The sequence below is a fragment of the Schistocerca americana genome, chromosome 7 (genome assembly GCF_021461395.2).
Source record: "Schistocerca americana isolate TAMUIC-IGC-003095 chromosome 7, iqSchAmer2.1, whole genome shotgun sequence".
Taxonomy (NCBI): domain Eukaryota; kingdom Metazoa; phylum Arthropoda; class Insecta; order Orthoptera; family Acrididae; genus Schistocerca; species Schistocerca americana.
In genome coordinates, this window is record NC_060125.1 from 125,801,404 (window position 1) to 125,825,489 (window position 24,086).

At 36.4% G+C, this 24,086-nt stretch overlaps 1 protein-coding gene across 4 annotated transcripts in view; it reads left to right on the forward strand.

The window, feature by feature from the left end:
* The window catches only part of LOC124622496 (muscle LIM protein Mlp84B-like), a 56,518-nt gene that overhangs the window by 11,742 nt on the left and 20,690 nt on the right, over positions 1-24,086 (forward strand). The window contains exons 2-6 of one of the 4 annotated variants that reach the window (XM_047148213.1): positions 5,024-5,166; positions 9,593-9,761; positions 14,726-14,843; positions 21,335-21,431; positions 23,825-23,909. In XM_047148213.1, coding sequence (XP_047004169.1) covers positions 5,052-5,166; positions 9,593-9,761; positions 14,726-14,843; positions 21,335-21,431; positions 23,825-23,909 — 584 coding nt within the window. In that variant the 5' untranslated portion in view covers positions 5,024-5,051. Of the gene's footprint in view, positions 1-5,023; positions 5,167-9,592; positions 9,762-14,725; positions 14,844-21,334; positions 21,432-22,573; positions 22,671-23,824; positions 23,910-24,086 lie in introns of all 4 variants that reach the window. The other 3 variants (XM_047148212.1, XM_047148210.1, XM_047148211.1) reach the window with 3 other exon arrangements.

Consider the following 24,086-nt stretch of genomic DNA (forward strand, 5'->3'; position numbering starts at 1 on the left):
TGCTCATGTTTATCGCAGTACTAGCATTTCTTCGAGAAATAAAATTAATTTTCGTTTTTTTTGTAATTTAGTACTACACTGTGTTTAGAATATGCTAATATATCAAATACCCTTCTCTAATGAATATGTAATTGTTTATTTCAACACAACAATACGATATATTTTTTCGATTTCGCACTGGCTTTGATCAGCCATGACCTATATTTTCACACTCCAGTGGCATTGTTTTCAAAATTTTGTAATGAAAGTATGGTTCCTCCACGTATTTACTGCTGTCTTGTCATATGCAATATGCTACTTCCACGATCTTGACAAATCTCCGTTCGTGTGTTAAATACACGTAAGCTCCAGGCTGTACAGGAAGTCGTGTGGTAGGTAACCTACTCCAATCTCCTTGGAGTTCACTCCCACCACATTGATGGAGTCAGGAATGCATTTTATTATTTAAACAATGATTTCAGTAATACTTATGTGAGTAGCAATGCCATTAATCAGGATATAATAGAAAACTATATCCTCTGCGTAAACAAGGGCAAGCACAAACAGTGTAACGCGTACACTAGTATTTATTTACTTGGCTACTTATGGACGAACAACGTTTGGCTCGGCAACTATTAAGTGCATAGAATGAAATTTTCACTCTACAGCGGAGCGTGCGCTGATATGAAACTACCTGGCAGATTAAAACTGTGTGCCGGACCGAGACTCGAACTCGGGACCTTTGCCTATTAAGTGCGTTTTGTTGGGTACACACTTACCTTACTCTGCTGCAATAAAAACCATAAAAGCTTCTAGCAACAAAACCAAAGCACCGAATAACACTAAGGCCACCTTTTATTGTAAACATTCGTTTATTTTGTGACGTCAACGCCAGCGGGATATTTGAAAGATAGCCCAAGAGGGTGTAATTATGGCATTATTGTTTCGGTAGCTGGTAGGTGTATCAGATTTTCAGAAAATTATTATTATTTGTGTTACAAGAGATAGTACAGAGAATGTTCTTTTTGCCACAAGTTAAATCTGCCGTCCGTTACGGTACTTACAGTATATGTACTTCTCAAATAGAAATGTCGAAGGCTAGGCTGTTCGACGCTCCTCCTAGAGCAGCAGCGACAATTTAGTATTTCGAGGTTATACAATGCGCTTTTCTTCCTTATACTTCAAGAATTTTTAAATGTTAAATAGTGCTAACAGAGCACAGCAGTTTAATATTATCTTACCGACACAAGTTTGTTGATACTGGCTACAGAGGTGGTTCCAAAAATATACTTTTCTTCTCTTTTAAATGTTCACAAGGTATCCATAAAATTCGTCTCACGTGAGATTTGCTGCAAAAAGCTATATAATGAACTTGATACTCGTATTAGAAAGTCATTTGCATTGACTAGAAATTCAAATAAAAAAGCGATAATATAAAATGCCCTCTAACAAAATTAGGTAACACTCTTTGCGAGGTCTTAAACAGTGTGTAACGATAAACATGATTAAATGTACAGCGAAAGAAATCGTATTTCAAACAGTACCAACCAAAATGTAACGATGTGTCCCGCAATTTAGTTCCGTAAGTTTTCTTAACTTTTTCCTTAAATAGCTTCTTTAAATAACATCTTTTCGTAAATAAAACAATGCGAAGCAGATTTATATGCATGTACATAATAGCACTCCCAGAAATCAAGCTTATATGCAGCATATCAGGAGGGGATGGAAATTTTGTGATTCCCAAGGATAAATGTGAATTAGAAGGCTGTTATGTAGAAAGTTGTATCATTTCATTAACTCTGTGTAGGAAGCAAAAGTGACGTGTCATTTTGTGTCCGCCTCCCCCTCCTCGTTTTCAGATATTAGTTGCCTCTCCTTGGTTACATGATTAAAAATAAATCTAAATCCATTGATCGTGGAAACGGTTTCCCTTTCCTTTTAAAATAAGTTCTAAATACGCATTCCTCTGTAACAGAAATAAATTTCTGTTTCTTATTCCAGTGCTGAATATTAAAAGAAGAAAATTCATTTAGATGTAAGATATTTCCTGAGATCTTTAAAATCTTTTAGTGAAAACTATTGTATTATCCTAGTTTCAGTACTATGTGCTGTCGATTAAACTGAGTGAAAGGGATGAAAGAACAAAATTTCTTTGTTTTACTCTAATAACAAAATTTTTTAATGTTATGATTTGTAAATTATTTCACATTCCATCAGTAAAAGTGGGACATAAGTACAAAAATATCACCTAAATTTGTGTTGAGGTATTAAAGATAAAACACTGTTTAACTGTGTAAGTTTTGTGTGTAGAAAACTCATCAGTAAGTAGTTAAATTTGAGAAAATTTATCATGGAAGTAATTCACAATTGATTAACATATTCAAAAACTATATGAATACTACTGAAAAGGACAACAGAAGCTTTTGTTTGATATGAAAGGACAAAATTGTATTAATGAAGTCCAGTATAAATCCAAATTTCCCCTTTCATAAAAACACCATATAGACATTTTTATAACCTTTAACTCAGTAAAATTTCTCATAATAGAATCTGAACCTACTGACATGAAGGCATCACTTTCAGCAGCTAAAGTTGTCAGTCCACACAACTGTTCTATAAAAAAGTATTAACTTAATGTATGCATTGAGTTTTGAAAAATTCATCTCATTATCATTTACAGATGTAGGTAAAGTCAATAGAATTCAGAACCTTACAAAAATATTAGGAAATTTGTCAGTTAAAATTGCTTTTTGTAATATAAGATAATAAGCTATGTGAAGAACTTCTAGCAAAAAGCCTGGATCCAAACTTCTTCTTTTAGTGAAATTTGAAATCCATTAAATGGGACCTTAATCAAAAACGTTAATTTTCAAATACATTTGTACTAACTAGGAAAATATTTGATATCGAAATTAGTGATGGCTCATAACCACACATCCACAGTTATCTCACAAATGACTTATTTGCAGATTCATGCATACTGGAAAAATTTTGCTCATATTACTGTATACTTTCACCCCTGTCAGTTTTCACCCTGGATACAAATTTTGCCCCAAGCAGCTGTTTATGTCATTTGGACCTTAAATTGGCCTGGGGTACTGTAGCACAAACCAGTGCCTAGTACTAGTCACAGAACAATGCATTTGAACTATAATTTTCACAAAGAAATTTCCACACTTGTAGCCCGTACAAGCAATTTTTTGGAAATTATTTATAGGTAAATTTAAGGAAATTAGGTATCACTAAACTAATATGAATGATACAGCAATATACACTGCTGGCCACCGTAAATGCAACACCCTGAAGGAAGCATCCGAATCAAGTGAAATTTACACCATGGGTTTGCAGTGATGAGATATGCAACTGATTAGAATTTCAGCGCAGACGCACATCACGCGCGCCTGTGGCACCACCTCATAGCAACATTTAAGGCTTGGCGATTTCGACGAGTGTACGTTCGGCACGTGTGTTTACCTTGTGGTTGTTTCACAAGACGATCAGTTATGTCTCGTAGACAACAGCGAACATCGTTTGATCAAGTATCCGAGTTCGACAGAGGAAGGATAGTGGCTTACCGAGATTGTGGATTATCATACAGAGAAATCGCTAGTCGTGTTGGATGAAACCAAACAACTGTAATGCCGATATGTGACCGTTGGATGCAGGAGGGTACAACGGACCGACGTGGTCGATCGCATTCACCTCGGTGCACCACTGCACGTGCTGATAGGCAAATTGTGCGCATGGCAGTGATGGATCGCTCAGTGACCTCCCTAACCATAGCACAGCACATTGCGTCTGTAACGCATCATCCAGTGTCAGCGCGTACCATTCGACACCGTTTACAGCAGAGTGGTCTGTCCGCAAGACGTCCATTGCTTCGTCTACCATTGACGCAGAACCACAGACGTCTCCGTCGCCAATGCTGTGATGACAGACGGATGTGGACGGCAGAATGGAATGACGTTGTCTTTACTGACGAGGCACGCTTCTGTCTGCAGCACCACGATGGTCGGATTCGAGTGTGGAGACACCGTGGAGAGAGGATGCTGGACAGCTGCATTATGCACCGCCACACTGGTCTTGCACCAGGTATTATGGTATGGGGCGGTATTGGATATTACTCTCGCACGCCTCTAGTACGCATTGCCGGTACTTTAAATAGCCGGCACTACATATCCGAGGTGCTGGAGCCAGTTGTCCTTCCTTACCTTCAGGGCTCGGCCACAGCCATATTTCAACAGGATAATGCGCGACCACACGTGGCACGCATTGTCCAAAGGTTCTTCGTCAATAACCAGATTGAAGTGCTTCCCTGGCCGGCTCGCTCTCCGGATCTGTCGCCGATAGAAAACGTGTGGTCCATGGTTGCTCAACGAGTGACCCAGATTACATCCCCAGCTGCCACACCAGATGATCTTTGGCAATGTGTGGAAGCTGCTTGGGCTGCTGTACCCCAGGAACACATCCAACGTCTCTTTGACTCAATGCCGAGACGTGTGGCAGCGGTGATCTCCAACAATGGCGGCTACTCTGGCTACTGATTCTGGCAGGAACCACATGTCACAGACGTCTGTAAACATAATCATTTGATACTTGGTCAACATGTTATCTACAAAATAAATTTTGTTGTGCTACCTCTTGTCTTTCTTGGTGTTGCATTTACGGTGGCCAGCAGTGTAATAATATTTTAGTTGTGAGATCTTCTTGGGACAAGCATAAAAATTCAGTTCATAAAATTTCCTGTTTATGACAGTTGTTTTTGATTTTAGTTTTTTCACTGTATGGTGTTAATAGGCAGCTCCTACTGGACAACTCAAATTCACTTGCCATATCAGCAGAAGTATGTGCAGCTAATGCTCACGTAATAATATTGGACTAGGCTGATAACCATTCACCCAATGGTATATTTTGCTTCTGAACTGATAACTGATGACTGCTCATAGATTTCCAACTACATTGCAGAGAACATGTGAATTAGAAAAACATTAAACTTATTTGTAGCAAATATCTTTCAATTAAAATGATTTTTTAATTGTTTCAGGTTACGTGAGTGATACCCGGCCAGCAAAATGCCTTTCAAGCCTATCGAGAACCCAAAGTGCCCTAAATGTGGCAAATCTGTGTATGCTGCTGAAGAGAGAGTAGCTGGTGGGCTGAAATGGCACAAAATGTGCTTCAAGTGTGGTGAGTATTGTGAAATGGCCTCAGATAGTCACTCACCATTGTTTCCTGTTCAAGGGCTCCCACTTTCATCTCTCAGCTTTATTAGCCTAAAGTTTTCATTGTCATCTTTTATAAACATTCTAAGAAATACAAAATTATTGATGCTTTTATGGCCGCTTGTTGCCATGTTGGTTGTTGGTTTCTGGCCTGGATTCTTAAGCCAATGTTTGACAGTTTTTCTGGCATTTTGTCAGCACAAGTGCCTGACAGTGGCAAATCTTCAGTTCCTTTGTAAAAAAAAAAAAAAAATCTAAAAATATTTGTCACTGTGAGAAAGAATGACTGTTCCCTGTAAAAAGGGAATTGCAAAAATTGCAGCAGTTAAATGTCAAAGCGAACGTATCTCAATCCCTTAGGCTGTGATGGATGCCATAATAAGCCATATTACCATTCTTAAGAATGAAGACATTTACTGTGAATCAAAATTCGAAGATTACTATATTCACCTGATTGGAAGTGTGAAACGAACATGGGACTGTAGGTATGAAAACAGAAACTTTTATGGATAAAAATAAATGTTAAGTTCTTTCTTTGAGTGACATTGGTGAGGCTGTGTGTATTATATCTGTTGCTGGTAGTGGACACTATTCAAAAATTCTGTAAGCAGAAAACAAACAATCGTTATCATATTAACAACACAGGAGATTAACCTTGTACAGTCAAAAGTGTTGTGCTTTTTATAGCTGACAATTAAGTCAGAAAGTTATCAGGCATATTGGAGGACATAACATTTGCTATCCAACTGTCGATCTGGACCATATGATCATAAAAAATATGTTACTGTCATGCTTTCTATCTGGCTTATGATTTTTTGTGTACTGTATGACTTGGACACTGTTCATGCTCACTTGATGTTGGGACTAGTGGCTATATTTATGCCTGTGTGGAAATTTACATTTGAGACTTATGCCTGAAGCTGAGTCGTATTACTCACATCTGCAATTTCAATCAATAAGAAATAAATTATTTGATATCTGTTAGTAGAAACAAACATATTTAAGAATATAATAGTTGCATAAGTAAAGTTAGCCAAATTTTTGACCAAGCTCCTTTTAACTTGAATTTTATGGCATACTAAACCCATTTTTATGTGTGATAAGTACCTTATTTAAATAATGAGAGAAAATGAGATTCAGATAAAAGCGGATAATATTCTCTGACTGCAGTTGTAATTTCAGATCGAACTCACTTAGCATTCTGATATAAAAAGAACTAAGAACTTCAGACAGAAGCAACCTGTAAGGTTGCAACAAAGAGAATATTGTACCATCCTTATGGGTGGTTGAACTTTCATTTTCTAAGAACTTGGCACACAGCGACAAGAGAAAATTTACTCTCAATATGAACTGTCCAATGCATAATATCTTACTTTATGCTTTTTATAAGTACAAAAACTTTACTTGCGCACCTTTATAAAGAACTGGAAGGATGACTATTTGAGTTGGAAGTAAATGCAGCAACAAAGAGAAGGGTTTGGCACAGTATTTGTTTGTGATGCTGATAAAATTGTGTATTTGCCATCTGAGTGTCCAGCCCATACAACATGGATAAGACATACATTTGATCATAGCCATATCATAATTGCTAGACACATGGGGCAGTTATTTCTAATTCTATGCAGCCATGATGTCAAATGTCAAGCAATAATACGTTGCTTGGGTAAAATCATAATGTGTGGGTCAGTTGACATAGTCAACAATATACTGACATCAGTTTGATTGTAATGATAGGCAGATGAACCACAGTTCAGCAAAACACTGTTGCTAGACAACAGTAAAATTAGCAACCGTTTAATTAGGAATTAATTCTACACTGAGGGGTACACAAGCCACTATCCCATATGAGTAACTCTGTTGATGTGCATCACAGGTGCAGAGATATTATCGTAGGACACTGGGCATGTAAAAATCCCTTGTAGACTAAATAGGGATGTTTTGTCTTAGTAATGTCAAGTGTCAGGATATGACTGGGCCATAAGACATGTGAGGCACTGGGTCAGTCTTGCCAGCAGGTCACACTTCCGACTAATGATGTTATCTTTAGGAGGAATGCATATGTAAGTGGGAAAATGAACTGCAGCATATCTGCCACCACTCATCACAGACAAATAATACAAAGACCTGTTAGGATGTTATGTGAACCCATTAATTTCCCTGCAACGCCCTATGTGCTCTGTGCATCACCCTACCCTGTAGTCGAGATATTTATAGAAGTATGAGAGCATTTGCCTGACCTAATAGATTATGTGACTTTTCAGCCTCAACTGTCACTGATCAGATCAAGTCACTTTTCCAGAAAACTCCTCAATTTCACTGAACATGCCTACAAGTCACCTACAATACTAAAGCCACTGATTACCATTTACAGGGTTAAAATGTACACTTCCATTTTACAGCCATACACTTGCAGTACAGTTGTCATTGGGTTCCATAGACTTTTTCAGACTTTATGTAAAGTTTTGTAGCCCGGCAGCTGAAGTTGTTAATGCATGCTTACACTACAACCTTTCTGCCCAATAATGGAACAAGCTCAGTGAGTCTTGCCAATGCACATAATCTCCAGTATCATTGCTGACCACATTGAGTCTGCACCAGATGAGGATATCAAGCTGGTTTGTGTTTCGAGCGCTGTTTCCTGAAACGTGGTCTGTGACTGACTTCTTTAAGATCAGTCTAACCATTCCATTGTTAACAGAACTGTTCTCATTATTTGTTTCCTTTGGTCATCATACAAACACATTAGGGGTTGTTATGAGCTTTCCAGATAACTTCAAGAGAGAGAACTGTTAATGGCTATTTCAACCCTTTTTTATCACAAAGAAGTCTTGAGCAAAGGCGTACAGAACATCACAATTGTTCCCTATAGGGTAGTACATAGGTGTAACAATTCTTGTAAACTTATTTTTATTTGGTAAAATATTAGAACAAAAATCTAGTTGTGACATACATAGTACACGAGCCAGACATAGATAAAACCTGACAAATATTACCTCAAAGTGTGTACCAATCTCTCTTCCACAAAAAATGCATTCACAGTGTCAGGCTGAACGTGTTTGTGGTTCAGTAATACATACAGTGTATCATAAAGTTTGTTGCAATATCTTTAACTGTCTGAAAAAAGTGCTGTTGATAGAACTTGTAGAAATATCTATAGTGTGCACTTTCTACTCTGAAAAGGTGTGCTCCATACTTCCATTTCCCACACCAACAACTACATTTTTGTGGTGAACGAATGAGATACATTCTTGTCAAATGATACTGAGCACATAATTTTCACTTCACACCACTGCACATAATCCACTGAATTAGCAGTACTAACAGATGCATGGTAAATGATCCCAACGAGCAAGCTGCACAAACAGCGATGTGCCTGTGTGAGCAGCAATATGCTAGCAGTGAGACTACAGTGTGAATATACCTTTACTATTTATAGTTGTGAGCTATTTGATTGTTAGTATCTTGAATAGTACTACTGACTTCAAATGAATCCTAAATATGGGCATATGTGTCATGTGTTGTTGAATGAGTTCCCTTTCTTCTTGCATTGCACAAAGTAAAAGAAACTTACTTCCACCACTCTTACTGCACTAATTCTGGTCACATGAAACACATATGGTAACCAGATTAAACACATATGGTAATTGATTTGATCTTCACTATTAGTTAAGAACTTGCCCTACTGCGCACCAGTGATAACTACATTTCATTTAGCTTCACAAAATTGGCTGTCAAATATTGAGAACATTCCTCTCCTTCCCTCCACCTGTATTGTCTTCTTTTTAATATAAGATTTCACAATAATGTTAATAATACAGAGAATAGTCTCATATCAGATGTCATAAACACACTCTTCCAAACAGTTATTGGTTCAGTCTAGGTAACACATAGCAAATTTAATATCAAAATGAGTGAAAACTCAAGAAAAACAGATCATAAGACAATGTGAGCACCATGTTTGAAAATAAAAAATGTTTATGTAATTGCCAGACAAGTGACCAAAAATATTGAAATCAGATAATCTTTTCTACTTGATTTTTTACTTCTTGAATATTGTTTCTCACAGGAGATAATACCTGATAAAAAACTGTTTATTTTGGACATGGAAGTCACTGAAATTTACACACACCACCAATAGTAGAAAAAGTATTTTGTAACAGATTAATGTTATCGTTATCACTTGCACATAATCTAGATATATTAGGCTGTTATCAAGGTGCTAAAACAGAAATATTTTTTGTAATAATAAGAAGAAAGCAAGGAAACCAAAACGTTTGGGAAAGTCTGTAAGACAAATAAATACTGTTGTGACTCATGCGAAGTTAATTAGTAATTGTATTAGTTTTGTTTAATGGTGCAGTGTTCTGACATCTTACTCGACTGCATGACAGGAATGTGTAACAAGCTGCTCGACTCCACCAACTGCTCCGAGCACGAGGGGGAGCTTTACTGCAAGGTGTGCCACGCCCGCAAGTTTGGCCCCAAGGGCTATGGATTTGGTGGTGGTGCTGGCTGCCTTAGCATGGACACCGGAGACCACCTGCAGAAAGATGCTGAACAGTAAGTTTCTCGTTTACTCTGCATGTGCATGTAGCAATAAATACCACACATATTTAATTGTGAGGCTGTCTTTCCAATTCATTATAACAGTGCTGGTACTTTTGAGAGTAAGCAGTTTTTTCCTTCTTATTCAGATATCTGTTGAATTTCTCTGTGAGACATCACAAGGCTACATAGTTCTTGATTGTCTAAATGTAATGCTTCTTATTTTATATACAAAAAATTGATTATATTCAGTTATTGAAATATTGTAGGCAAGAAAAATATGAATGCCTCTGTCATAAGTTTCAAATACTCATCTACACACACACACACACACACACACACACACACACACACACACACACACACACACACACGCACGCAGAATATTCTCAGCAATTTGCCATTTTTAGCTCCTACTCCCAAATTATCTTGTGACTGAAACACATCAGATTTAATTGCAAGTGAAGCACTATATAAATCACCCCATTAAGTAAGGTGTGTTGTGTCATCTACCTATGTTTTTATATGCAGCAATTTCAATATTCCCATGAAGCCAAATGTATTGTGAGAATTTTGTGCCCATTAACATGGTATTGTAAACAATGCCAGCTGAATTGAGACCATATTTTGTGCAATCAAATAAGCAAACACAGCCAATTTTTGACACAGGAAAAATAACTTTCAAATATATGATGAACATAAGAAGTATTACATTTAATTTATGTCACTGAGCTCTTTGTTCTTCAAAAAAAATATATAAAGTGTAAGTACAATGGTCAGTGACCTAAAAAGTGCTGTATTTAAGTTATGATATTAAGATGTTTACTGTTACAAGATATTTATTTTGTACAGTTGACCGATACATGTATATATGTTTCTAAAGTGAAAGAGTAACAAAACTAACAAATTTACTTTGTAGGCCATTAATGAACTCATTTTTTTAAATGCTATATGCACTATGATTTATGCAGTGTTGTACATTTAGAAGATTTATGTCATCAATTTGCACTGAGATATTCAAAATGCATGTTGTATAACAAATCAAAGTTTGCAAATCACAGATATTAAACAATATAAGAATAAAACCATGGGCAGTCATAAAATAAATATAAATTGCAGGGATTCAAATATTCCAGAAAGAATTTAGCAAATAGAGCATCCTAACACCTAAACTTCACATCAGAAATGAAGTTTTCTTGCAGTTCTCGTATGACTTCCTATGAATATACTGTATTACAAAGCAAAGGGATAAGATTTGAGTTTGTATGACTTTTTCAGTTTGAGGCAAAAATAGAGGGTTCTGGGATTGTATGTGTTTTAGAATGGAGTAATTTGAGGGCGCTTCCTTATCATTAACTTACTCATTTTTATTAATTGTCATTTTATATGGTTTATGAATTATTACTTGTTTTCATTACATGTATGAAAAGAGGACACTGGTTGCCACATAACTGCATCAACTTGAATAAAATGTAGCCTGGCATCAATATCAATTGTTAGAGACTTTGAAGAGCAACACTAGTTGGCTAAATGTTTCATGTGGCTACCTATGATCTCTTTATAATTTTTACTTCTTAAGTATCTGTAATAACCAACTTAGAACAAACAAAATTAACTAGTCAATGGCGGTGCAAAATTTTATCTTTCTCTTTTAAGGACAATGAGAAACTTTTTTCCTTTGTTCCTTTTAAGTGTATATTTTGGGGAGAGTCATGCAAAAATTACTGCTGCTGTGGTATTGTTAGTAATTTATACAAAAAGTGGACCTCAAGAGTAAAAATTAAACCAGTTATGTGAATTTGTACTGCTGTTGTGCTTAAAGAGAGGTTTCTTTTTTGTCTTAAGGAGCCCTTTCTACAGCATGCCTCATTTTAAGGTTGTGATTGGAAAATATGCAGTTAGATTCTCCAGTTTTGCCATTTTTTGTAAATAATGTATTTATTCATCTAGTCTTTGTGAGAGAATTAACTTTCCTTAAACTGATTTGTAACTCTTATGGGCAGAATGTAAGTAGCACTAATTTTTGCATGGCCCTCCATCATGTAAGAGACCCTCCCATTACTGTATCCTCCAGTTTTCACTTGCAGAGTTGACCAAACACCCTCCACTGTCTTTTTTTTCTCACGAACAGAAACTAAGTGCCCAAGTGCACTGTGGCAAGCAAGCGCCCACATCATGGAGGTCGGACCGTTCCTGTGAGCCGTGGGTCACCACAGTTGAAACTACACAAAAGAATGAACACAGACCCCTAGAACCAGTAGCCTACAATCAGATCAAATGTTCCTTCATTATCAATTTTGTGACAACATTCCTAAAGATTACTGCAGTCTATGTCGTTGTACCTGTAGGTATACTGTACCTCCTGGTTTGGGATGAGACTGTGGAATATAATGAAATGTTCCTTTCTTGTGAACTTCAGGAACCATCTACAAGTCACTACAAATTAAGATGGATTCATATTTTAACATGTTCAGTTGGCCACATCTGTTGGCTTCCCTTAGTTTGTAATGTCTCTGGAACATTTGATCTAGTACAAATATGCCAGAACCTACTTCCTCTCTCATCAGTGGCAGAATCATTGTTAGATAGGAATAATAATGTAAGGAAAAAATATTTTAAAAACATTGACTGTATGTGTAATTTTCATATTTTTGGCATTTACACTGTCATAAGCAGTGCTGTACAAAGTCATGTGGAAACTTCTAAAGTTTTTGTGTCACATTCTGAAAGTAGTCTCTGCTTGTAGGCTAATTTCCACCAAATGAATTAACTTCATTTATTCCTAAATTTTAGTACAGTCGTCTGAGTTTTAACAAATTAAATATGAATTCATCACTAATTCCATAAATTTATATTTATAGATGAATATAATAATTTGTATTATTCTGTATAAAATGATGAAATTAATAAAATTAAGAAAAGAAACTGAAACTGAGTTAAATTTGATCAAGCTATTCGTAAGTCCACTCCATCCTTTCATTTATAAAAAGAAATAAATGTATACTGACCAAATAAAGCAAGGTGCATTTGGCAGCTTGTTATTTCATTGTGCTGGCAAAAAGCCCTGTGCTGAAGCACCAGTGTCCCGTATTAGCTTCCAGTGTCCCATATTAGCTTCCCTCAACACACATAATAGCCAAAACTGCTAAATCATGCTTATCTGTTGGGAAGTACAGTACACGACTAACATTAAATTTTATTTGTGTATATTTCTTTGGGCGGAAATGGAAATTTGGAATCAGTATGATTGAATCTGAATGAAGATTGCAACCATGAACTGATGACTTTTTCTTGTTTTCACTGCTCTGTGTCCATCGCATAATTCTCATTCTATTATTTCACTTCTTTGACATTACAGGGAACTGACACAGAGCAAAATATGAGACAATATTTCACAATATTCTTACATAATCATACCTTAAAAATAAATGTTTATTAGTAATGTTTCAGTGTCATTATTTCATTTCATTAGTAATCATATAAGCTGAAGAATTGTCTGTTAACATCATACTGTCCCTTAGTATTCACAAATGGCTAAGCATGGTTTAGCTTCCTTGTCTGCAAATTCCTACACACACATATCCCATGTTACACATAGATAGGGACGGTGCTTTACCATCATAGCAGTTTCTGCAGTCAAAAGCCGGCCTTCGAGAATCGGTGAGGACACTATGGCATTGTTTGGTTGGTGCATGGACCAGAGCAATTGTTTTATCTCTACTTCTGTCAAACTTTATAACATCACTTTTCCATTTTTTTCTCTAATTTAGCAAAGCATCGAACAACTTAGATCGTGCAACACTTATTCATCACTTTATCTTGCTTTTTTTGTCTTATTTTTAAAATACTAAATTGCTTTTCCCTCCAAAGATTTGTTTCAGCAACATACTAATTCAGGCCAGCGAATGATTTTTGTTTTTTGCAGTATAATGATTTTTGTTGAGTAGCATTAGCAGTCATTTCTATAGATGATTTAGCTGTCATATGTTATTAACTTTTTGATTTTTGAAACCATTTTAATAAATGTGGTTTTTTTTCCATTGACAGCATACATTTTTTACTCTGTCTATTGTTTTAGTTTCTATACTTCAAAAATTAATGGCACTTCCAGGTTATGACCAATGGGTCGTACTTTTGCAGCTGAGTTAAGTGTTGCACATTATGAGTTACTGATATGGGAGATATAAAGGCTTGCTTGTATTAACATACTGTTATCTACACCTTCACCCATGCTGAAAAGTAATGGGATAAGGAAAGTGCCCTCAAAAGATGTAGTCATTTTGTTGACTTTTAAGTGGGGTAATCTTTGATAGCTGTCCAGTTTGCAGAACCAAAACTGTGAGATAATACGTGCGCTGTCCTAGTCCAAATAGCTATGTCTAGCAAAGCTGTACAGGCTCAAACCTTCTCCCATTGCTTTCACTACAGAGCTAATTTTCTTTCAGGTTGCATCCAGATGTGGTGGACATCCAGTCCTATTCTTATGCATTTCTCCAGATACAGCACTACTAATGACATTAACAGCAGACGCAGAGTTCAAACAAGTGCTTAAACTAATACTGCTTTGTGTATTTGCAGGAGATGTGACAAAACTCACCTTAACTTTTGAATTCTAGCAGTTATTAACAAAATTGCTATATAGTTATACTAAAGTCTGCTTGACTAAATAAGTATTCCTATAAGAAAATCTGGCTGAAGTGCTGTTGCTGGATATTTTTATTTACTGCATGCCTAGTTCATGTTTACTTACTTTCAAAGTAGGATAAATCCATAAATAAATAAGCAAATAAAATCAAAAATCTAAATTTATAATTTTCATAAAACTGTTTCTGAAGATTTTCAGTTAAATTTGGATCACTTATTTACAATCAGAAATTCTGCTGTTCCTTTTTTGTTTGTAATTCAAGAATTATGATGCAATATAGTAGGACTCATTATTATATTTACAGTTGTGACATGTCAGTTTAATTGTTTCTCAGGGCTGTGAGCAATGCAGTGTATGCACTGAAAAACATAGCTAAGGCTCCAGAAGGGGAAGGCTGTCCAAGATGTGGTGGCTATGTTTATGCTGCAGAACAAATGCTGGCCAGGGGAAGGGTGAGTTACATACTGTTTGATGCTGTTATGCAGTTCTCTTACATAAAATTGAGTTGCTTGTGTAATTATATAGAGGAGAGAGCAACAAAAAAATAAAACTGAAAGGTGGTGCAAAATCCTGTACAACTCTTGCTCATAGATAACAAATCTAGTATTGTCAGCACAATTTAGACTGACTTAGTATAAATGAGTACCCGTATGTCATTATAAGAACAACAACACTTCACTTTCCAACAGATCTGTGCATGAGACACTACTTTCTAACTAAAGCAAATTACTTTAGATTTACAACCTGTCGGTCAAACAACATGTCTTATAATACATGAGACATGTGTGCTATAAAATCCTTATGGGCTCAGTGGCAAGAGTTTGTGGATTTTTTCAGGCTTCTAACCAAAGCCTTTTGAAATAGAAGCTTGCATTTTTAGGTCATATAGCTAGAGTAAAAATTCCATTTGTATGCTTAATAGTTATGTTAGTTGTTTAAATACTGCTCATAAAAACTGACTTATGAGTGAAGCTTTATACCTAAAAATATATTTGTTGTAGAGAAATCTTCAGAGGTCTGTTGAGTTTTTTCTGGCTGAATTGTACTTTGATAAGTTTGCTACCACAGTGTTGCTCAAACACTATTTATAGAGCAGACTATTCACAATCATACACATTTCAAATTAGCAGCCTATAGTCACTGCATTTACTTTTGCTGATAATTGTCCAAAATATAGATTTGACCTAAAGTAAAAATATTGCTGGAAACTTTCAATTTCATCTTTTGATGTATGTGCCCTTTATTAGAGACAAGAATGAATAATGCAGTTCTATTTTCTCCTCCATTTTGCATATTTGTGTCAAATGAAGGAAACATTTATATGGTACATTGCAAATTTGACAGCACGTTATGTAAATAGGAAAGATTAGTCTAGGCTAATCTAGAAAATGACACTGTAGGCTTACTGTGTCCATTATGTAGCCACTGATCAAACCAGAGTGTGCTAATTCATTGCTCAAAGTAAGTGTGCTGATTTTGAAGTATTAAATATTTACATACAATGCTGTACAAAAATTCCTGTCCGAAAACTTTCAGATGTGGAGTAACTGGAGTGACATCACACTCACAAAAATATTGTAAAACTATGAATCTGTATAAATGTAAATTCAGTAGGTGTATATGTAAGTCAGAAAATTAATTATATGTGGGACAAAAGAATACTTATACAGAGGAAAATAAGAATATTTATTTACACACTGTTAGAAACAGAGCAAGACTAGCAGACATCAGACTGAAAACAGTGTTAATTCTTGAACTTTGGACACTTGCAGTTCCTTCATCAGGAAAACAGAAGATGTGGGAAGAGAAAAAGTTGGCAGAAGTCACAAGTTACACACAGAGCAAAATGTCACAAATAAGTTGACACAAGTATGCAAAAGTAATGATTAATGACATTGTGATTAGTTCCATTTCATTACAAGCCACTTACATCTCTCGAGCATAACGTTCTGGGCAACTTCCATTTATACGTTAAGTGATCATATTTTTTAAATTTTACTGTTCCCTCTCTTGTTCTGCTCTCTCATCACAGGAAGCCCCAGTTTCAAAAGCTCGGTACCTGATAGCTTCCCCTATTTATATTTCTTACGTCATTCTGGTTATTGCACTTTCAGCAAATGGAAACCATGCACTCTTATTGTGTGCAGTGCAGTGTTCCTTATTTTACACTGTATATTTATGTTATTTAATTGCTTCTGTGTGAAGTATTATTAAGAGAAAGAAAACTCTGGAAACATTTGCTCTGTTAGTAGGAAAACCATACATAACAAAGACAATGTGATGTTCATATATGTGTAAATCACATAAGATGTAAAGTGAACATTTGGTACCTAAAAGAATATACACCACAAATTTTGATAAGGCTTATGTCTTATATGCACTATGGTCTTGTAGCAGCAGTCCTCTGACACAGATATATACATACCGCTAGCCAGTTTATTGTAGATAAAACACAAATATTGATAATGGATGAATTTCAACAGAATATTACTTCTTACACTGTAGTAATATGGTTTTTCTGATAATGTCTTAAATAGAAGAAGGAAACACAGCACAAACAGTTTTAACTGAATAGCAGAACATCTTACCTGCAAATACCCATAATGAGGACAGCACATCTCTAACTTATACGCATACTATGTTTCATTTACTAGCTGTTGATCAGTCTTTAATCTTAATTAATTAATAGTGAGCTTACCCATGTATGGATTCAGATAACACTCAACCAAATAATCAAAAAACAAAGATGATGTGACTTACCAAACGAAAGCGCTGGCAGGTCGAAAGACACACAAACAAACACAAACATACACACAAAATTCAAGCTTTCGCAACAAACTGTTGCCCCATCAGGAAAGAGGGAAGGAGAGGGAAAGACGAAAGGATGTGGGTTTTAAGGGAGAGGGTAAGGAGTCATTCCAATCCTGGGAGCGGAAAGACTTACCTTAGGGGGAAAAAAGGACGGGTATACATTCGCACACACACACATATCCATCCACACATATACAGACATATTCCATATCATCTTTGTTTTTATATATATATATATATATATATATATATATATATATATATATATATATATATATATATATATATATATATATATATATATAAAGTTCTCCAACCTGCTAGGTAGCAGCCAAGGTTGAGGCACAGAGAGTGCTGAGAGTTACACGAGCCTAAGATGGCCTTATCCGAAGTGAACATGGAAGTAAGGCAGATTTCTGAATGGATTGATATTATTTGCGTTGATCAATTGAGGATGGTACAATTATCACCAAAGTGGAGATTGAACAGTTGAATACAGCATATGAGATTCTAATTTCTGATGTCTTAATATTTATGTAGTTTCCAGTCTTGCCCAGCTTGTATATCCTCTACTTGGAAATTTTCTTATCTTCGGGTGTCAGTTTCAATAGGCTGATCTTGAGAGCAAAAGCTGTCTTTGGAAATAGAGTGTCCTAATGTGAATCATATTTGTAATTCTGAACAAAGAACTTTTTCTGTTGTGAAGTTCAACTTCAGAACTTTCTAGCAGCTTGAATAGTATTTTCCTGTGTTTAATCTATACTGTTTTTGTGTAATTTTTTGCAAGAAATTGCTACAAGCATCTACATCTACATCCCTACTCCGCAAGCCACCTGGCGGTGTGTGGCAGAGGGTACTTTGAGTACCTCTATCGGTTCTCCCTTCTATTCGAGTCTCGTATTGTTCGTGGAAAGAAAGATTGTCGGTATGCCTCTGTGTGGGCTCTAATCTCTCTGATTTTATCCTCATGGTCTCTTCACGAGATATACTCCTCGGTAAAGGTATGTTCTCGAAACTTCAACAAAAGCCCATACCGAGCTACTGAGTGTCTCTCCTGCAAAGTCTTCCACTGGGGTTTATCTATCATCTCCGTAACGCTTTCGCGATTACCAAATGATCCTGTAACAAAGCGCGCTGCTCTCTGTTGGATCTTCTCTATCTCCTCTATCAACCCCATCTGGTATGGATCCCACACTGATGAGCAATATTCAAGCATTGGGCGAACAAGCATACTGTAACCTACTTCCTTCATTTTCAGATTGCATTTCCCTAGGACTCTTCCAACGAATCTCAGTCTGGCATCTGCTTTACTGACGATCAACTTTATTTGATCATTCCATTTTAGATCACTCCTGATGCCTACTCCCAGATAACTTATGGAATTAACTGCTTCCAGTTGCTGACCTGCTATATTGTAGCTAAATGATAAAGGATCTTTCTTTCTATGTATTCGCAGCACATTACACTTGTCTACATTGAGATTCAATTCCCATTCCCTGCACCATGTGTCAATTCGTTCCAGATACTCCTGCATTTCAGTACAATTTTCCATTGTTACTACCTCTTGATATACCACAGCATCATCCGCAAAAAGCCTCAGTAAACTTCCGATGTTATCCACAAGGTCATTTATATATAATGCGAATAGCAACAGTCCTACGACACTCCCTTGTGGCACACCTGAAATCACTCTTACTTCGGAAGACTTCTCTCCATTGAGAATGACATGCTGCGTTCTGTTATCTAGGAACTCTTCAATCCAATCACACAATTGGTCTGATAGTCCATATGCTCTTACTTTATTCATTAGACGACTGTGGGGAACTATATCGAACGCTTTGCGGAAGTCAAGAAACGCGGCATCTACTTGGGAGCCCGTGTCTATGGCCCTCTGAGTCTCGTGGACGAATAGCACGAGCTGGGTTTCACACGATCGTCTTTTTTGAAACCCATGCTGATTCCTACAGAGTAGATTTCTAGTCTCTAGAAAAGTCATTGTACTCGAACATAATATGTGTTCCAAAATTCTACAACTGATCGACGTTAGAGATATAGGTCTATAGTTATGCACATCTGTTTGATGTCCCTTCTTAGAAACGGGGATGATCTGTGCCCTTTTCCAGTCCTTTGGAATGCTACGCTCTTCTAGAGACCTACGGTACACCGCTGCAAGAAGGGGGGCAAGTTCCTTCACTTACTCTGTGTAAAATCGAACTGGTATCCCATCAGGTCCAGCGGCCTTTCCTCTTTTGAGTGATTTTAATTGTTTCTCTATCCCTCTGTCGTCTATTTCAATATCTACCATTTTGTCATCTGTGCGACAATCTAGAGAGGGAACTACAGTGCAGTCTTCCTCTGTGAAACAACTTTGGAAAGAGACATTTAGTATTTCGGGCTTTAGTCTGTCATCCTCTGTTTCAGTACCATTTTGGTCACAGAGTGTCTGGACATTCTGTTTTGATCCACCTACCGCTTTGACTTAAGACCAAAATTTCTTAGGATTTTCTGCCAAGAAAGTACATAGAACTTTAATTTCGAATTCATTGCACGCCTCTCGCATAGCTCTCCTCACATTACATTTCGCTTCGCGTAATTTTTGTTTGCAGGGCTTTGGCTATGTTTATGTTTGCTATGAAATTCCCTTTGCTTCTGCAGCAGTTTTCTAACTCGGTTGTTATACCATGGGGGCTCTTTTCCATCTCTTACGATCTTGCTTGGCACATACTCATCTCATGCATATTGTACAATGGTTTTGAACTTTGTCCACTTATCCTCAACACTATCTGTACTTGAGACAAAACTTTTGTGTTGAGCCGTCAAGTACTATGAAATCTGCTTTTTGTCACTTTTGCTAAACAGAAAAATCTTCCTGCCTTTTTTAATATTTTTATTTACGGCTGAAATCATCGATGCAGTAACCACTTTATGATCACTAATTCCCTGTTCTGCATTAACTGTTTCAAATAGTTCGGGTCTCTTTGTCACCAGAAGGTCTAATATGTTATCCCCACGAGTCAGTTCTCTGTTTAACTGCTCAAGGTAGTTTTCAGATAATGCACTTAAAAAGATTTCACTGGATTATTTGGCCCTGCCACCCACTATAAACGTTTGGGTCTCCCAGTCTATATCCGGCAAATTAAAATCCCCACCCAGAACTATAACATGGTCAGAAAATCTACTCAAAATATTTTCCAAAGTTTCCTGCAGGTGCTCTGCCACAACAGCTGCTGAGCCAGTGGGCCTATAGAGACATCCAATTACCATGTTTGAGCCTGCTTTAACCATGACCATCACCCAAATTATTTCACATTTGGGATCTCCTTCAATTTCCTTAGATACTATTGCACTTTTTATCGCTATAAACATGCCTCCCCCTTCGCTGTCCAGCCTGTCTCTGCAGTATACATTCCAATGGTGGAATCCATCTTCATACTATATTTTATTGCTTTCTGCTCCTGTCACATTCTGCCTTTTCCAATCCAACTCTGTGAGAACAAAATACTGATTTTGGAGAGTGGAAAATGTTCAACCATTTTTCTTAAGTAAATGCCTATACCACAGTGGTAAGAAGATTTACATTCTTTACAGTTGCGTAGTGTCAGTATTCATACTTAAGTACTTTTTCCTATTTCATGCTATCCTATTTTATACTATGCTTCCCATGTTTACAGCTCCTTTTATATTCAATTCATTCTTGAATGCTTCTCTGTTAAGGAAAATTATTTACAGCTAATCATAAATTTCGTACATTTGGTCCTTTAGTAAAGTAAACATTGTTGTCTTAAAACTAAGAAAAAAACATGATTCTTTATCTTCCTCAAAGGAATATATTTTTACTACTTATGCTTGTATCTTAGAATTCTGTGCTATTATGTAAATGTCATTCAATGAATTTTAGGGTTACTCACATTTGTTCCAATTTTTTACTACCATCAGTAATATCAGGTGAAGAGTATAATTACAAAATATCCAAAAATGTCTCTTCAGCTTTAAGAACTGTTTTTTTCTGTAATTTTAAATACAGAGCAGAGGAAGGCTGTAATCATATAATTTGAGAATTTCCAGTGTGTGAAGTGCTGCAAGTGTTGTTCATTATGTGCAATATAGATGTGAATGTCCCCCCACACAACAGGGCTGGCATAAGACCTGCTTCAAGTGCATTCAATGCAGCCGTGCCTTGGACTCCACTTCGCACAATGATGGCCCAGACAAAGAGATTTACTGTAAAGGTAGGCTGCAGTCTGTGGCCTGTAATAAGCTGACTCAGGATACAGGTTGCTATAGAAAACACTTTGCGTGTTGCACATCATCAATGCTCTCAACAAACAGATAAAAAGTTGTTGATTCAGTTTCATGGCAGACATTCAACCATGTCATTTTTATGATGCATTTAATATTTCATGCCACTCAGACACATAATTTTTACTAATGTCAAACTCCTTTCCTGGAAGAGTTTCTATATTATCTTACAAAAAAATGTGTTGCCTCAACAGCAACTCTTCATTTTTATATTTCTACTTTTCATGTGTGAAATTGGTGTTAGTATTAGTTTCCCAGTGTTTCACTTTACAGTTCTGAGACTGCTATCATTATACCATTCTAAATAAATATTGCAATCACATTTCAAGACTTCATATGCTGTACTTTTTATATCTCTTGAAATACCCTGTATATAAAAGAATGGCTTCCTTTTTCTCATCTGAAATTATGAGAGCAGGATATGTTTGCAAATACATTCACATTTTCTGGAATCACAAAAACTGAAGAAAAGAGTGTTTTGATGCAATTTATTTGTGCTAAAATATTACTGCAAGCCATCTGTATCCTGACCAGCAGTGAACTGAAATTTTGGCTTGACACTGCATTCTTTATGCTTTGTGGTTTTTTTAATTGAATGTTTTCCACTGAGGATTTAGCTGTATACCATTAAACTGTATCACAGCTTAGCTACAGTTTTTACACGTGAATGTTGTTTTTGTGTGTGCCACATAACTTTTTCCTTAAATTTTCTGCACATATTTCAGATTAAAAATAAGCTGGAGTATTCACATGAACCAGCCATAGATTTTATAACAGGGTGCTGATGCTTTTTTAATGAGTTCTTCTTCTTTCTCTTTTCACTGTATTTTGGCCAGAATTCTAGGAGACAGGAACATCAAGAAAGGAGATGACATACATGAAGAACTCCTCTTACAAGTACATCATAACTTTCTATTTATTTAGAAAAAATTCAACAGGACAGTATTGGCTTTCCATTACACCTTTCCCTTTGAATTTATTGCATTACAGTGTGATTACCAGAAAAGTAATCAAACTGATTACATCTTTGCCACAACATAAAATTATCATTCCTGAATTCATTATTTTCAAGGGTTGGCACAGGGAATGCTTCAAATGTGCAGAATGTTCGAAACGACTGGACTCTGTCAATTGTTGTGAAGGACCTGATAAGGACATTTACTGCAAAGGTGTGTAAGGAGTAGGAGCTGTGATTCCCACAATCAATGTATACTCTTTGTTCAGTGCTGAAATGACCTAATATTTTCATCTAGTGAAGAGTTTTGCTGTGCATTGTAACTACTAGGACCTAGAACTGTACATAGATTACTTGTGGGTGTTGTAGCTAATATTATTTACTTAATTGTGTAACGTAGTTCTGCAACTATCACACATCACTTTAATGAATGTAAAAGATGTGTTCACAAAACGAACATTGCTTGATATTTTTGACTAAATTAACAGAAACGTGTGATTTAATGTAGTAAGGCTACAATTGAGAACACAGCAGAGTGTAAAATCATTGTTGGTGTGCTGTTTGTATGATGTGCTTTCGTTGTTCTGTTTACAGTTTCATAACATGGGTTCTGTGAAACTAACAGTTTGATACACACATTCTTTTACATAGGTAGTCTGTTGCCTGCATTTAATTTGTTTTTGTAACAACAATATTTAAAGATATTATAAGAAGGAAAGTTGCTACTCATCATATAGCGGAGATGCTTACTCGCAGATAGGCCGACAAAAAGACTCTCACAATTAAAGCTTTGGCCATTAAGGACTTCATCAACAATACAAACACACACACACACACACACACACACACACACACGCATATGCCATTTGCGTGTGCATGTGTGTGTGTGTGTGTGTGTGTGTGTGTGTGTGTGTGTGTGTGTGTGTGTGTGTGTGTGTGTGTGTGCGCGCGCGTGCGTGTGTGTGCGTGTGTGTGTGTGTGTGTGTGTGAGTGAGAGGGGGGCACATGCTTATGTATGTCTATTGTTGACGGCCTTAATGGCCAAAAGCTTTAATTGTGAGACTCAGCATCTCCACTATATGGTGAGTAGCAACTTTCCTTCTCATAACATTGTTACATTCCATGCTGGATTTTCCATTGTTCAGTATTTAAAGATTAGTGATATGTACAAAAATGTTACATTTTAGTGTCCAGAAGAACTTATTAATAATGTTAAACATCTAAAGCATAAATGCAGACTTATGAAAGGCCTGCTTTCATGTTTTAAGTAAGTGCTTACAAATCTGTTCATAATTCTGCATGAAGTTTACTGTATAAAAACACATCAGTGTATTAATTGGTTCTAATGTACATCATGTTGTCCTGCAGTCTGCTATGGTAAGAGATTCGGCCCCAAGGGTTATGGATATGGCCAAGGAGGTGGTGCTCTACAGAGCGATGCTGTAGCTAATGGGTATGTAGCAAGTAAGAGTGAAAAGTCCTTCATGGCTCAGAAGAAGATGACTCCAGCTGGGTAGCTCATACTTTTAATATTCAAACTTTCAGTTTCTGGAAACACGTATTTGCAATAATTTCATCATTAATCATACACAACACTGAAGTTATGGCTGGAATGATCTAATCTGAACCT